Source organism: Aplysia californica, unplaced genomic scaffold (genome assembly GCF_000002075.1).
Source record: "Aplysia californica isolate F4 #8 unplaced genomic scaffold, AplCal3.0 scaffold00278, whole genome shotgun sequence".
In the NCBI taxonomy this organism is placed as follows: domain Eukaryota; kingdom Metazoa; phylum Mollusca; class Gastropoda; order Aplysiida; family Aplysiidae; genus Aplysia; species Aplysia californica.
Window position 1 is genome coordinate 391,628 of NW_004797548.1, and position 14,130 is coordinate 405,757.

At 40.8% G+C, this 14,130-nt stretch overlaps 1 protein-coding gene across 2 annotated transcripts in view; it reads right to left on the reverse strand.

Annotated features, from left to right (window-relative positions):
- The window catches only part of LOC101854262 (serine/arginine repetitive matrix protein 1), a 149,298-nt gene that overhangs the window by 117,292 nt on the left and 17,876 nt on the right, over positions 1-14,130 (reverse strand). For both annotated transcript variants that reach the window (XM_005101304.3, XM_005101303.3), the window contains exon 3: positions 11,830-11,876. In XM_005101304.3, the coding sequence (XP_005101361.1) occupies positions 11,830-11,876 (47 nt within the window). The remainder of the gene's footprint in view (positions 1-11,829; positions 11,877-14,130) is intronic.

Sequence of the window (14,130 nt, forward strand, 5' to 3'; positions counted from 1 at the left end):
TTGCAGTCAGAAGTTAAAATAACTTCGAAACCGCTTGACAATTTTTGGGATTTGGGATTTTAACCCCTACCAAACTCGATTAACTTTTCAAGCAAGTTAAAATGGAATAACTTAATTTTCTTTTTTGGTACTTGCTATACACATGTTGATTAAAAAGTGTACCAAATCCCATTGCGTGTTGAAGTTTTCTTTCGAAGTTGTACACTTTTTCTCAAATGTTCCTTAATTTTTGTTGACTAGTTTAGCTTCTAAACACCGATAGTATAGGGATGTTTCTGAGTGCTAGTCGTAGTGCATGTCCTGACTTGAAGATCTGTAGTTCTGTCCCTGTAGGATTATGCGATTATGCGATTGTGCGGCCGCGCATGGCCTCGTTTTTTCGCGTAATTCTGCAACATTTGCATAACTGGATTATCCGCGGGTTTTCACGTTTTTTCCCTTTTTTTCACAAAACAATTAACGCCTCGCCATGTGACGAAAGGGACGTAATCACCGTAATAAGTTTCATTTAAGTGAAAAGTTGGTTATTTCCCTTGTTAGAAGATCGTTGGGTTTTGATTTTGTTCCTTGAGCATGTTCAATTTTCCAATCCATCATCAAAAGTTGTTCTCATGTCTGCTGATGTTTCATGTTTGACAGGTGTCCCTGGTTTTAGTAATGTGCCAGCATCAGGGGTCCAGATGTCGTTTTTAATTAATTTTTTTTTAACGTTTTTCTTTCCTCTATAGATCTAGAACTAGAGTTAGAATCTAGATCTACAGCTGAAAGTTACAGAGATTATTTTTTGTTGGGTTTTTTTTGTTGACTGATGTGGATTGTTTTCTTTTCCAAATACACAACAAATTACTGATACTGATATGTTCTGTTTTCAATTTTTCTGTACATAAAACATGAAAATCATGAAACTTCGTGTTGAAAAAGTGCAAAACATGTCGTGAATGGTGTTACGGTAACTTGCATAATTTTTGCATAATTTTGCTTTTTTGGGTGCATAATTTGGCCATCTAAATTTGGATAATTCTACGAGGATAGGTAGTTCTCTTTTGCACATCAGTACTGGAGATGGTCATCTACAGCTGCTCCACAAGCACCCTTGGAGGACGGAATGAGATATAAAGGTCTGTTTCTTTGATTGTTTACTCAGTTTGATGGCCACACCAGCTTTCGTGAGCTAAGACTTTTTGGTAGCGTTATGAGCTGGGGAAGATTTAGTAAAACTTTGTTATCCATGTGATGGTAGTGGTTTGTTCGACTCCGGGGCTCCCTATCCACCACCGAGCCCAACCAGAGGACACATTGCTCGGTTATCCAGAGCTGTGCCAAGATTACCCCCAGAAATATTCTCTTCTCAAGAGTTGAGTAGATCCTCCTCTCAAGACTGGGCCACGGACAGATAGTAAGAGTTTCAGCTCCAAACCGATTAAGTGGCATGAATTCTGTCACCCTCCCGCCAAAGACGAAAATGTGGGCCAAAGAGGCGTATTGGCAAGGGGCAGTCCTTAGACAGATCTCACCTCCAACCACCAGGAGCCCGGTTTCCCTCTACACGGGTTACACCTCAGTCAGCAAGGTGAACATTCTGTGGGATTGGAGGACCTCTAGTTTTACTGTTCATGAGATTCGCAGTGGAAGAAAAGAAAGAAGAAGGGGGTGAGAGAAAGGAGAAGTGGCAGATACAACAAAGAAGGTGTCACACATGGATCCCAGAGAGTTGAGGTCTATGTTTCGCATCTTGTTGTTGGAGGGGTTTCACCTTCTATAGGGACACTGAGCCTCTCTATAACCCAACCCAACGGGGTGTTACATTACTACTTATCTATTTATGCATATCTACGGAAAATCAGGTCAGCATCAAGTCTAACCCAATTCCTCGTATATTCACACCAGGTTCCCTTTTTTATAAATTCCTAATGCCCGACAATACATTAATGATTATTTTTCACAGACATTTATTGTATTAAATATCAGATAACACAAGTGAATCGAGGGAAAATGGCACTTTGGTATTTTTTTTAAAGAAAAATAAAGTAATTTAACTTCAAAGACGTTTTTCTCAAACTTACCTTCATCTAACAAAACCTGCAATATCTCCCAAAGTATTCAAGATATCTGACAAATTTCACTTGTTTTAAAGCTATAAAAGTAAAGAAACAGCTCATTCTTAATTAACAAACAACAAAAACTATGAAACTTCTTTTACCTCAACTTTGAAGATTGCATATATAGGCACTTTTGTCAGGCACACACACACAGTCAAACCTCTTTGTACCACCCCCTGTTATACCGCAAGCCCCCCTTACTGCCAAGTTTTGGCATTGTACAAAAAGAAGCGCCTATAATAAACATAGTTTGGTTGTTTTTTTACAGTACACGGTTTTACGGCGCTCGCAACTGCATAAGAAACATAGTTTGTGAGCCTTCACACCGTCACCCGCCAACTGTCCGAGTCATCAATTCCTTAGGTGTTTAAAGTAAATTTGCCCCGCCATACACCCAGTCAACTGACCGCCAGAGCTACACACACCACACAGCACACAACACCCACTGGTTGGCGACTCAAATGTTCTTTCTCCCAAAAGAAAGACAGAGACACAGAGTCCGAGAGAAAAGAGTCTCTGTTCTGGATACATGTGCTCACCAATTAAAAGAGTCTTCAAACTCAAACAGATTGCACAGAAGAATCATGTTCCTTTAGTTTTAGTAAGAGTTTTGCAGCACTTGCAGCACAATAAGGTCATATACGTGCTGAAGATTAGAGGTGTTACAATAAAGTCTTTACTTTTACATTTTCCTTCCTCTGGTATCCTTACGATGTCGAGGGGAAGAGAAAGTTTCGGTCCTGTGCTAGGTGAGTAGCGTATGCGATAGATATCTTCCTGTGTCTCTGATTACAGCCACTTTTTGAAAGCCTTTTTCTTCAGTTGGATGGCTTCCTTTACTTGGTCATTCCACCATATAGTTGTTTTCCTTTTCTGCGCTCCTGTTTTCCTGGTGCTGCACTCTTCTTGTAATGCTTTGTTCACACATGGTTATAGGTGGCTCCATTCCTTTTTAATGTCTCCCGGTTGTTTGGGTAACAATCACAAAAAAAGAAGGAAGAGAGAGGTCACGACGATAGATGTTTGATAGGAAAGAAGGAACAAACCACACCAGAGCACCCGCCAGCCACCGGAAATCATGTTCCTTGAAGTTCAGTTGGGCAGTTGGGGCTATACATCAGAGTAACCCTGTTGAACCACCAACTATGTCGTTCTGCCAACTTCATGCTCTTTCCAAAGGTGGCAATAAGACGAGGTTTGACTGTATAGCCTATGTATCTAAAACTTTTTTTAAAAACAACAATATAAGATACGGAAAAAATTACTCTAAATGACAGTTGCTTTTGGTCTTTAAATTTATTATTATGTCAGGATATACATAGTGGAAGTCGGATTCAACGAGGACTCGGATTCAATGAAAGGAGACGATTCCCCGGTTGTTGTTTTTCTTCTTTAAAATCAATAAAAATAACCCCGATTCAACGAACACTTAAATCAGCAAGCTCGGATTCAACGAGGTCGGTTTCAGGGTGAACAGCCCCCGCAGACATGGCTTTGCTCATTTTTCTCCCACAACGAATTTTATCTAATAATCTATTCCCGGAAACCATCCACTGAACCTACATCGTGAACCATTATTCACTTAACCGATTGCATGCAATCAATCAGCGTCCTTCTTTTATACCAACACATGCGTTGTTGGCACATGAACATTCTACTCTAGCAAGTGTCATGGTCGGATGGGCGGTCTACACACGTGTGACTGTGTGTGCGTGTTGGGGAGGGGGGGGTTGTCACCATCAGTCCGGGCATCCAACGTCACAGATACAAACGCATCAGTTGTTTTTTTTTTCCCCGGCAATTGATCATTATTATTATTATTACAATGATAAGCTAGTCTTGACCGTACTTGACGTAGATCTATGTATAATGAATTGAGCACTGGTCTAAGGAATCAAAAGTTGTCATATGCTAGTGCTAGGCTCTACACAGCAACACAACCAACCTTTTGGCAAACAATCGAGATGACACAGGCGTGCATTTGAACGAATCGATTTTTCTTTTTTTTTTTGCACAGCTCAAAATATGCAGGCATTTCAGGCACCACTTGTTACTTCTCTTTCTACATTACTTGCTCGGTGTCTGTAACTTTCTATACAAAACCTCATGTTTACTTAAACGAACACTCAGATTCAACGAGATTTTAGGTCAGGCCCGGCGACCTCGTTGAATTCAAGTTTCACTGTAATAACATCGGATGCGAAATGTTCTACAGAAATAAAATGGAAAATTAGCTACGGCTAGTTTCAATAAAATGAGCCCAATCCTGAAAAACATCTCAATGACTACCAAAATGAAAGTTCTGAAATGCTATGTATGGTGGTCAGCCCTTCTATGGCTGTGAATGCCGGACAATCACAAAAGTTAAAGACAGTTAAAATAAAATAGGAGCAAGGTTTCTTAGGAGACTGCTGACAATATGGAAAGAAAAGAAATCAAATCAGGTAGTGTTTTATGAAGCCCACGTGAGACGCTCACTGTTAAAAACAATCAGGAAACAACAAATGCAGCTTTTCAATTTGGGACACCTGAATAGACATAAAAGTCTTGAAAACATAGCTCTCACTGGAAAAGGCAGGGGTTAGCCCAGAGCAACCTACTCAGGGAGCCCAAACAAATGGGTAACGGGGATAGATCAGGGAAAAGTAGCTTTTTTAAGAGCATCCAAGCAAGGGAATGAACGGAGAACCATGACTGCCGATGTCTGCCGCAGATCTCGCACTGGATGATGATAATGACTACGATCTCGCACTGGATGATCATGATGATTATGTCAGCATTCAATGTTTTTTTCTTCTACCCCTCGCGACAGTTTTAGACTTTTACTTTTAAGATGCAAAACAAGACCTGGTAAAAATACTTGTACTATTGGTACTCTTGTCTTTAAAACATAACAAGCCTGAGCACATATATTCCCATTAATCTAGAAATACATTGTTCACCCGCTCTCCCTTTTTCTCTCACTTTTGAACAACTTTTACACTTAGCAGAAGATTGCATTTTACATTCAACTTATGAAAATTTCAATATTTAAAGTACAGGGTGATTTTTAAAAAAAACCCAACTAAACAACTTTTTTTCGGAGTTGACAGCATCACAAAAGAAGCAGCAGCCTCAACAGCTAAAGCCATCATCCACCATTCAACCCGAGCAAAGTGGAAAAGAGAGGCAACACCTTAACAGCCGTTTGCCGAGCCGCTATCATACCAGCTAGAGGCCCCGCTCAGACGACAGGACCGCCTGCTTCTCTCCCAAATGAGAACTGGTGGAAAATAGTCCAAGATGAAATCACATCTCCACAAAATTGCACCCAGAACTGTCCTGTCGAGCCTGCAAGAAGGAGGACGAGACTACGGAACATATGTAGTTCCTGAAATGTCTCGCCAACTATTGTGCCAGAACACGTCTGCTGGGACATTTCAGTGACCAACTTTCAGCACTTTTTTTCCTCTGTGTGTGTGTGTGTGTGTGTGTGTGTGTGTGTGTGTGTGTGTGTGTGTGTGTGTGTGTGTGTGTGTGAGAGAGAGAGAGAGAGAGAGAGAGAGAGAGAGAGAGAGAGAGAGAGAGAGAGAGAGAGAGAGAGAGAGAGAGAGAGAGAGAGAGAGAGAGAGAGAGAGACCTGCCACTCTATGAAACCTCAAAATCAGGATCTCAGGGAGAAAAAAATCGGGATTTGGTGAAAAAAATCGGGATTTGGTGAAAAAAATCGGGATCAACAGCAAATCACCAAGGTGACTGCCAAAGCCGACTTAAAATTTTTCTAGGGGTGTCCATAATACTTGGCCTGCCTATATGCACTCTGAGTGTCTTTGTTTGCGTGCACGCGCACACGTGTGTGTGTGAGTGTGTGTGTGTGTGTGTGTGTGTGTGTGTGTGTGTGTGTGTGTGTGTGTGCGCGCGCGCGCGCGTGCGTGCGTGCGTGCCTGCGAGTTATCATTATTTTTTGAAAATCCTGAAGCATCACGTCAAGCACTTCTCCAAAGGGGGCTCTCGTGGCCTAGAGGTTAAGGCGTTGGCCTCTCATTCAAAGGTCCCGGGTTCGAATCCGGGTAGCGACCAAAAAATTGTCTTCTCTAAAATTGTCTCCTTTCACCTCCTTTCCTGCTCTCTAGCAATGTTCTGTTGTCTGCTTTCATTTCCACTTTCTGTCCCCACCCCCTCACCTCCTTCGCCCCCTCCTCTGGGCTCCTGACTCTTTCTGCAGCCTTTCTACTGCTACTCCTTGGCTCCTCCTTACTGCTGTCTTTCTGCCACACCCCTGATCTTCTGGTAGGAAAGATCTACACTTAGCCTTCTCGGACAAGGGCGAAAAATCTCGGAGGGCCCGTGTGCAAGTTGCGCACGTTAAAGATCCCTTGGTGGTCTAAAATCGATAAGAGTAGGCTTCGGCCGCCACCCGGGAAAAATTCAAAATTTCCTACCAACTGAAAATATTAGGTGTGTCCCGCGCGCTCATATGACCTATGCAGTTGCGAGCGCCGTAAAACACTTTACAAAAACAAAAAACTCCTCCAAGTCCAAGTGTCTATACCCCCACCAATAAGTCCCGAAATACATGAACTGAAGTTGACCCTGTCAACGGACGGTCCCTGACACGCAGAACTCGCACGGCGATGTTATGCCACGTGACGCAAATGCGCGATTGAAACAATTTTTCTAACGGGTCCGACTAAGTGCGCGTTCACACAAAACACTCGGATGAGCGACAGTCGTTCTACTTCTAGTACTCCAGGATAACGACGACGGCCGACCGACCAATTGTACCAACAAATCTCTTATCCCTCATAATGTGTTCAGACTGAAGCAACGACAACGGCGGTATGTTAGTCTTGTCAGCGCAGTTACATGTAGTTGTATAAGGGTTAGAGAAAGACAGTCGCTCGTCCGAGTGTTTGATGTGAACGCGCAGTTACCAGACCTCGGACAAGGCTTGTTTTGAAAGTAACAGCGTAACTACGAATATTATGGATTACAGACCTGCCACTCTATGAAATCTAAAAATCGGGATTTTAGAGTTAAAAAATCAGGATCTGGTGAAAAAAAGATCAGGATCTGGTGGAAAAAAAATCGGGATCAACGGCAAATCAGCCATAAGGGGTACTGGGGAAGGTCTTGGTTCCCATTTATGAGGCAAGTATGCAAGAGAAAACTTTTGCAGGAATAAGTTCACGTTTGGGCCTCTAAATAGAGAGAAAACTGAAAGACAGCATATGAACTCGAGTCGGAGCTGGATAGACTGGGGGAGCGCAGGATGCAGCAAAGCTGAAACTCTCGTAGTTTTGAAAATAGCTGACACATAATTCTAACCGTCCATGCAAAAAGCCCGCGTTTTCGTACGGTAACAACGTCTGACTTCCATCGCATATCCACTCAAGGCACCCCCCGAAAAAAAGATCGCGCCAAGGTTGTTCATTTATTTCCTTTTTTCTTATTCCTTTGTCCTCAAAGTGCACGCACAGCCCAAGTGTCAAAAAAATACCCCCACCCCCTCCCCCCGTCGTCCACACTGTTTATGTCCCGAAAAACACCTCGACCAATGCGACCGGTGTGAATGAACTTTGTTGACCCGACAGCCGACGGTCCCCGACACATGCGCTACTCACACATGCGAGGTCATGTCACGTGATGCGAATGAGTGTTTGAAAGTTCCACTGACAGGTCTTGATGATGGGCTCGACTAACCAGAACTCAGACGAAGCTTGCTTATAAAGCAACGACAGAACAACGAATAGATTACTCTTAAAAGCCCATGTCATAATTGTTACAGTAATCAGGACACGATCGGACAATCCTGCGTTATAAAAGCGAAAGTAGATCTTGAGCGTATCCATGTCGGAATTCAAAATTGATACTACGTCGATTTTAGTTGAAATAACGTGCGTGAGTCATCTACTAGATTCGGCATAGATGCTTTAAAAAGTATCGTTCCAAGTTCCTGCCGATAAAAAAAAGCCCAATCGGTGCTTCCAAGCAAAAGAGATTGCAGAACTTTTTACATTTTTTTCCAAGAATCGGACTCAACAGACACAACGACAAAAAATCAGGATACTGGCGATCGAAATCGGGAAAATCGGGATGCTTGAGATTTGGGGGAAAAAATCGGGATATCCCGATTAAATCGGGATGAGTGGCAGGTCTGAGAGAGAGAGAGAGAGAGAGAGAGAGAGAGAGAGAGAGAGAGAGAGAGAGAGAGAGAGAGAGAGAGAGAGAGAGAGAGAGAGAGAGAGAGAGAGAGAGAGAGAGAGACTCTCCTTACAGGATCTTTTAAAATGGTGCATTTTGCGTTTACAGGTGGTTTTTATAAAAGCCATTTCCATTTTCGAAAACAAGTTTTTTCTTTATATTAATTTTATGTCAAACAAATTCCTTTCCGAAGAATTATACCTGTCCCAAATTCTGTGCGAAATATTCAGAAAAAAAGTTATTTTGTAGTTTTTTTTTATCACCCTGTTTATCCAGGTTCATAAAACAGTCAAAGACAGACTTTAATACATGTATAAAAAGTGAAGCACCATGGTAAAATCAGGCGCTCATCAAAATAATGAAATCGAAGAAATTCGCATTATTCTGTCCGTTTGGCAATTTTTACTGAAATTTTGTTTTTTGGCTCAATACCTTTAAGGTCCATTTAAAAACACATTTTTGTGGGGAGTTTACTGTAAAATGTTTATTTAAGGCACAAAAAATGTAAATTTGCAGTTTCATTCAAAGGACTCTCAAGCTTTGGAAGTCGCAAAACTTTGACGGCCACTTTCTTCTCGCTAATTTTACCTCTGAAACCAGGCGACCCCTACCTCCTTCAGTCGCAAATATCTCCACTTCTTTTCACGATAGACGAGGATTTTTTTTTTACCTAAAGCAAGACAAAAGAATGAGCTTTAGAATGATAGATACAATAACTCGATATGTCCAAAAATTGACAAGGGTCATCGTGACACTAATGTATTTACGCATAATCACAGATTCAATTACAGTATTATCAAAAACAACAAGGGGCTGTTCAAATATAATCTTACACCTTTTTGGGGACTTTTTGACACCCCCCCCCCCCCCGTCTTAACATTTGCCACTCTTTCTTACAAATAAGGAAAAGATTAAGACCCATGTCAATTTCAACAGCGCCTTAATTAAATATATATATATAAATAAAACAAATTACAGAGGAATTCAGGACCGAAAAAAGTGTTGACTTTGAGCAAGGTTGACTTTATCCATAGTACTACTAGCCATTGAAAATTGAAGATGACAGCTACAAAATAAAAAAAAGTACCTAGCATGTTTCAGCGAGTAGAATTCTGAAGATGTCACCAAAACAAGAGATAATGAGTGAACAAAGTAATAGGAGGTGTGTACACCACTAGCTCAGAACCAAAATACCTCCTCTTAATTAAATTAAAATAAATTCTACTTGGGATTTAGCCCCAAATTGTTGACTTTACGCAGGGTTAACACTCAAGCGGTTGATTGTACATGTATCAGAAACACAATTACTTAAACAAAGAAGGTAAGAAACGGATCAGTGAGGTGTTGAGTAAGCAAGAGTTGACTTTATCAGCATTCCACTGTATCTGTTATTACTGATCATTATGCTTATACAAAAAGTGTAATTAGTTATCATCAACAAAGGCAGTGTTCATCATTATGTCAAAAATATTTTTTTTTTTACAGGGGCATCTGCAGAGCTGTCTTCCAAATATGGGACCTGTTCCAACTTTATGCTCTGTCTCCTCTTCCTCCTCCAACTCCGTTTCTTACTGTTCAAAGCCCTGTGCCTCTTCAATGCTGCAATACTTTGAAAATATTCTCCACATTCCTTGTGGCCTCTGCACACCATGCAGGGTTTCTTGACCAAGGTCACCCTTTTCTTCCTCATTTTTTCCCCTCACAAAAGTGTAATAATACAGTGGAACTCGGATTCAACAAGATGAGATAGATTCCCCGAATTTTTTCTTCTTTAAAATCAATAAAAAATAACCCGGATTCAACAAGCACTTAATCACCGAGCTCGGATTCAACGAGGTCGCTTCCAGGGTGAACAGCCCCCGCAGACGAGGCTTCACTAATTTTTCTCCCAGAACGAACTTTATCTATTCACGGAAACCATCCGTGGCACCTGCATCGTGAACCATTATTCACTTAGTGATTGCATGCGACCAATCAGCGACCTTTTTTCATACCAACACATGCCTTGTTGGCACGCGCACGTGTCTACTCTGGCGTGTGTCTGGGTCGACGAGGGGGGGGGGGGGGCACTAGCGGCCCGGGCGTTGAACGTCGCAGATACAAACGCGTCACAGTCTTTTTTTTCCTCGACAACTGATCAGTATTACAATGATAAGTTAGTCTTCACGTCGATCTACATAATGAATTGTGCCCTGGTCTATGGAATCAAAAGTTGCCGTATGCTAGGCTCTACACAGCAACGCAACTTTTTGGTAAATAATCGAGATAACACAGGCGTGTGCATTGGAACGAATCGATCTTTTTTTTACACAGCTAATGATATGCAGGCATTTCAGGCACTACTTGTGACTTCTCTTTATACATTACTTGCTCAGTGCCTGTAATTATCTTCACTAAACCTTGTGTTTGCTATTATAACGAACACTCGGATTTAACGAGACTTTAGGTTAGGCCCGGTGACCTCATTGAATCCGAGTTCCACTGTATTACATTGGTTCAAGACCCCCCCCCCCCCCCTTTCTTACAGGAGCCAAAGACACCCCCCCCCCCCCCCCCCCCTTTCCAGGTGTAAGATTATATATTTGAACAGCCCCCAACAAAAACATCTAGAAGTCTACCCAATTATCAAAAGTTTAACACTAATACAGTGGAACTCGGATTCAACGAAAACACGGCATAAATGAAAGAAGACGGATTCTCCGGGGGATTTTTTATTCATTAAAATCAGTAAAGATAACTCAGAGATTCAATGAACACATAAATGAGAAGGCTCAGATTCAACGTAGTCGCTTGCAGGAAGAACAGCCCCCCGCTGATGCGGCTTTTTTGCTCATTTTTCTCCCACAGTGTTATCTATTCCTGAAAACTATCCATGGCACCTGCATCGTGAACCATTGTTCACTTTGCCTATTGTTTATTATGCGACCAATCATACTTATCAAACCGTAGTTGGCATGTGTACATCTGTTACAATGTGTTGGGAGTCAGACCTTCTATGCCCAGCACACATGTGACTGACTGACTTAGGCGAGGGGCACAAGCAGTCCGGGTGTGGAACGTCAGTGGAGATACAAACGCGTCATAGTCATTTTTTCCCCCTCACTGCAAATCAAATATTACAATGAAAAGCTAGTCTTGACATAGATCTACGTAATGAATTATGCGCCGCGGTTGTTGTTTTTTTTGAGTAAATCACATGTTGGCGTATGCTAGGCTTTACAATATGGCATAGGAGAGAGATGACAAAAGCGTGCATTTGAACAAATCGGCCCTTTTGCAGTGTGCTTGGTAGAGTTTAGTGTATTTTCCTAGAATTTTCCAGCATTTCTTCGGTATGGTTTCAAAGAAACAAAAATCAAAGTGCTTCTCATTTGAAACCAAACTACTTTTGATGGAGGAAATCGAATACATTATGCATTACTTGCTGGGTGCATGTAATTATCTACACAAAAACCTCATGTTTGAAATAACGAACACTCCGATTCAACGAAATTGAAAGCTAGGCCTGACAACTTCGTTGAATCTGAGTTCCACAGTAATATCTCACCTCTGGATCTCCATTTTCATCAGCAGCACTCTCATATTCGGACAGTTCTGAAATACATTAGTAATTAACAACAAGTTAGCACAATAAAAACTGTTTCATCAGGAACAGAATAGGTAAATAGAAATAAAAACACTGCATTGACAAAAAGTAAAAAGAGCAGACTACACCAAGGACTCCTCCAGCTGCTCGCAAAATATTTTTTAAAATATAAAAGACCGAAGAAAGATAAAATAGAAGATCCAGTGAGCACAGTATTTGGCTCCAAATATCGATGTATTTTTCTGAGCTGCATATTTTTAAAAAATAGAAGAATGGTATGGGAATGGGTTTAAGTTAACGCCCCTGTCAACACAATTAGGAGAGGCGGGACCTCCGAGTTTAACATCCATCTCCGAAAAGACAGAGTCAAGTGGGAAATTCGAACAAAGTGCCTCTCCCAAGGACACAACTTCGGACAGAGTTGAGGCTCTCATAAGTCCGGTAGCCTAACCACAAGAGGCTACTGACGCCACAACTGAATGGTGAAGGCAAAACTGTATTATACCTTGTGACAATGATGTATAAAGCAAAGTAGAGAAACAACAACAGTCAACTGTTTGTCAGGTTAGTCGTCTGAGCTACCCACACACCAGAATAAGTTTTTAAGTAATTTACAAATAAAATAAAATGGTGATCTGGCAAAACATTTTTATTTAATAATCTTTTCCCCCAGGGTGTCCAGGACAGGGGCTGTTGGTTCAAGGATGAGGTGGGCTAGTCGTTGTCGTTTAGTTTTTTAGTAAGAGTTTTACGGCACTTGCAACAAAATAAGGTGATATAAATATAAGTGCCGAAGAATAAATGTGTTACTAGAGAGTAACATACATAAAAAGGACGAGAGATTTAGTAAGGACGATAGATGTTCCATAGGTGGCTTGCCGTTGTTGAGTGGGTGGGAGGACTGGTAATTATCTAGCATCTGCATTTGTCGCGGCCGCGATTTTGGGCCTTTTTTGGTCCGCGAATCGCGGCCGCGACTTTTGCATTTTTCAAAAAAACAAAAAAACAAAACCACTGCTGGGGAATTAAAATTTTAAAAAGAAGAAAAGGAAAAGAAACCGAACCTCTTTACTTTTAGAAAAAAAATTATTTTCACTTCAGCTTCACTTCGTCTCTTTCTCACTTGTTGACACAACGTTGATTGTGCGTGTGGTTTCTTTAAGACTTTTATTTTTCCTTCTTTTTTGTGCTTTAACTTGGTGTGTTAATTTTTTTTAAAGTGTTATTGCTCTGATGTCTTGTTTTACTATTTTTCGTTTTTATATAGCGTAATGTCATTTAATTTGACGTTGTTCCTACCTTTTATATAATGCGTGTGTGTGTGTGTGTGTGTGTGTGTGTGTGTGTGTGTGTGTGTGTGTGTGTGTTGTATTAGAGCGTGTCTTCACCAAAACCGCAACGGACATTGTGAGTGATTTCATTATTTAGATGTAATATCTTGTAGGCCTACTTTTTCTTGAATTAAATTTAAATACGTTTAGGGTTAAAACGGCCAATGTTCGCATGGGTGGACAAAAGCACTTATTTGTTAATTTTTGTGGTTGTGTACCACAAGCGAAAATTTTTTTGAACAATATTGACGTTTAAACCTCAGGGGTTCAAATCTACTCTATGAAACAAGAACATTAAAAAAAGAATTATCAAAATCCATCAATAAACAATCGAGATATGGTATTCCAAAGTTTTATTTTTAAACGAAACCTTTTCAACTGCAACTTTCACCCATGTTTGAGGTGTTATAAAATACAAAGTGCATGATCAAATCAATGATAACTTTGTTTTTCCCAGAGCTGTCAACACAAATATTGATATCTCTAAATCAAAGCATGTTAGAATGACTGGTTTACAAGATATAGGCCTTCAAAAATTGAAAAAAAATGCCAAAATTTGTCATTAAGAGCTCAGAACCCTATTTTAACCTCTTCCAAATTAGTCAAAACTGCCTCCTCATTAGTGAAAATCACACAATCATAACAAATACATGCATAGACTTCGCTGAATTTTTTTCAGACCTCTCTGACCATAAGTAACTTTTCTGGACTCCTCTGAAGTGGGCTTCGGTGCAAAAAACACCTCTTGGAAAAAAATTAGGGGAACTCTGGTACATCCTCGGGCAAAAAGCATCACAACAAGCGAACAAATTAAGCTACAGGGCTAAATCATACATCAAATCAAAGCTCAATGCAAGCTCTACGGGGCCAAATAAAAATTGTTTACTAAAACCTCTCATAACACTCCATAATAGGGCCCTAATGCCCCAAA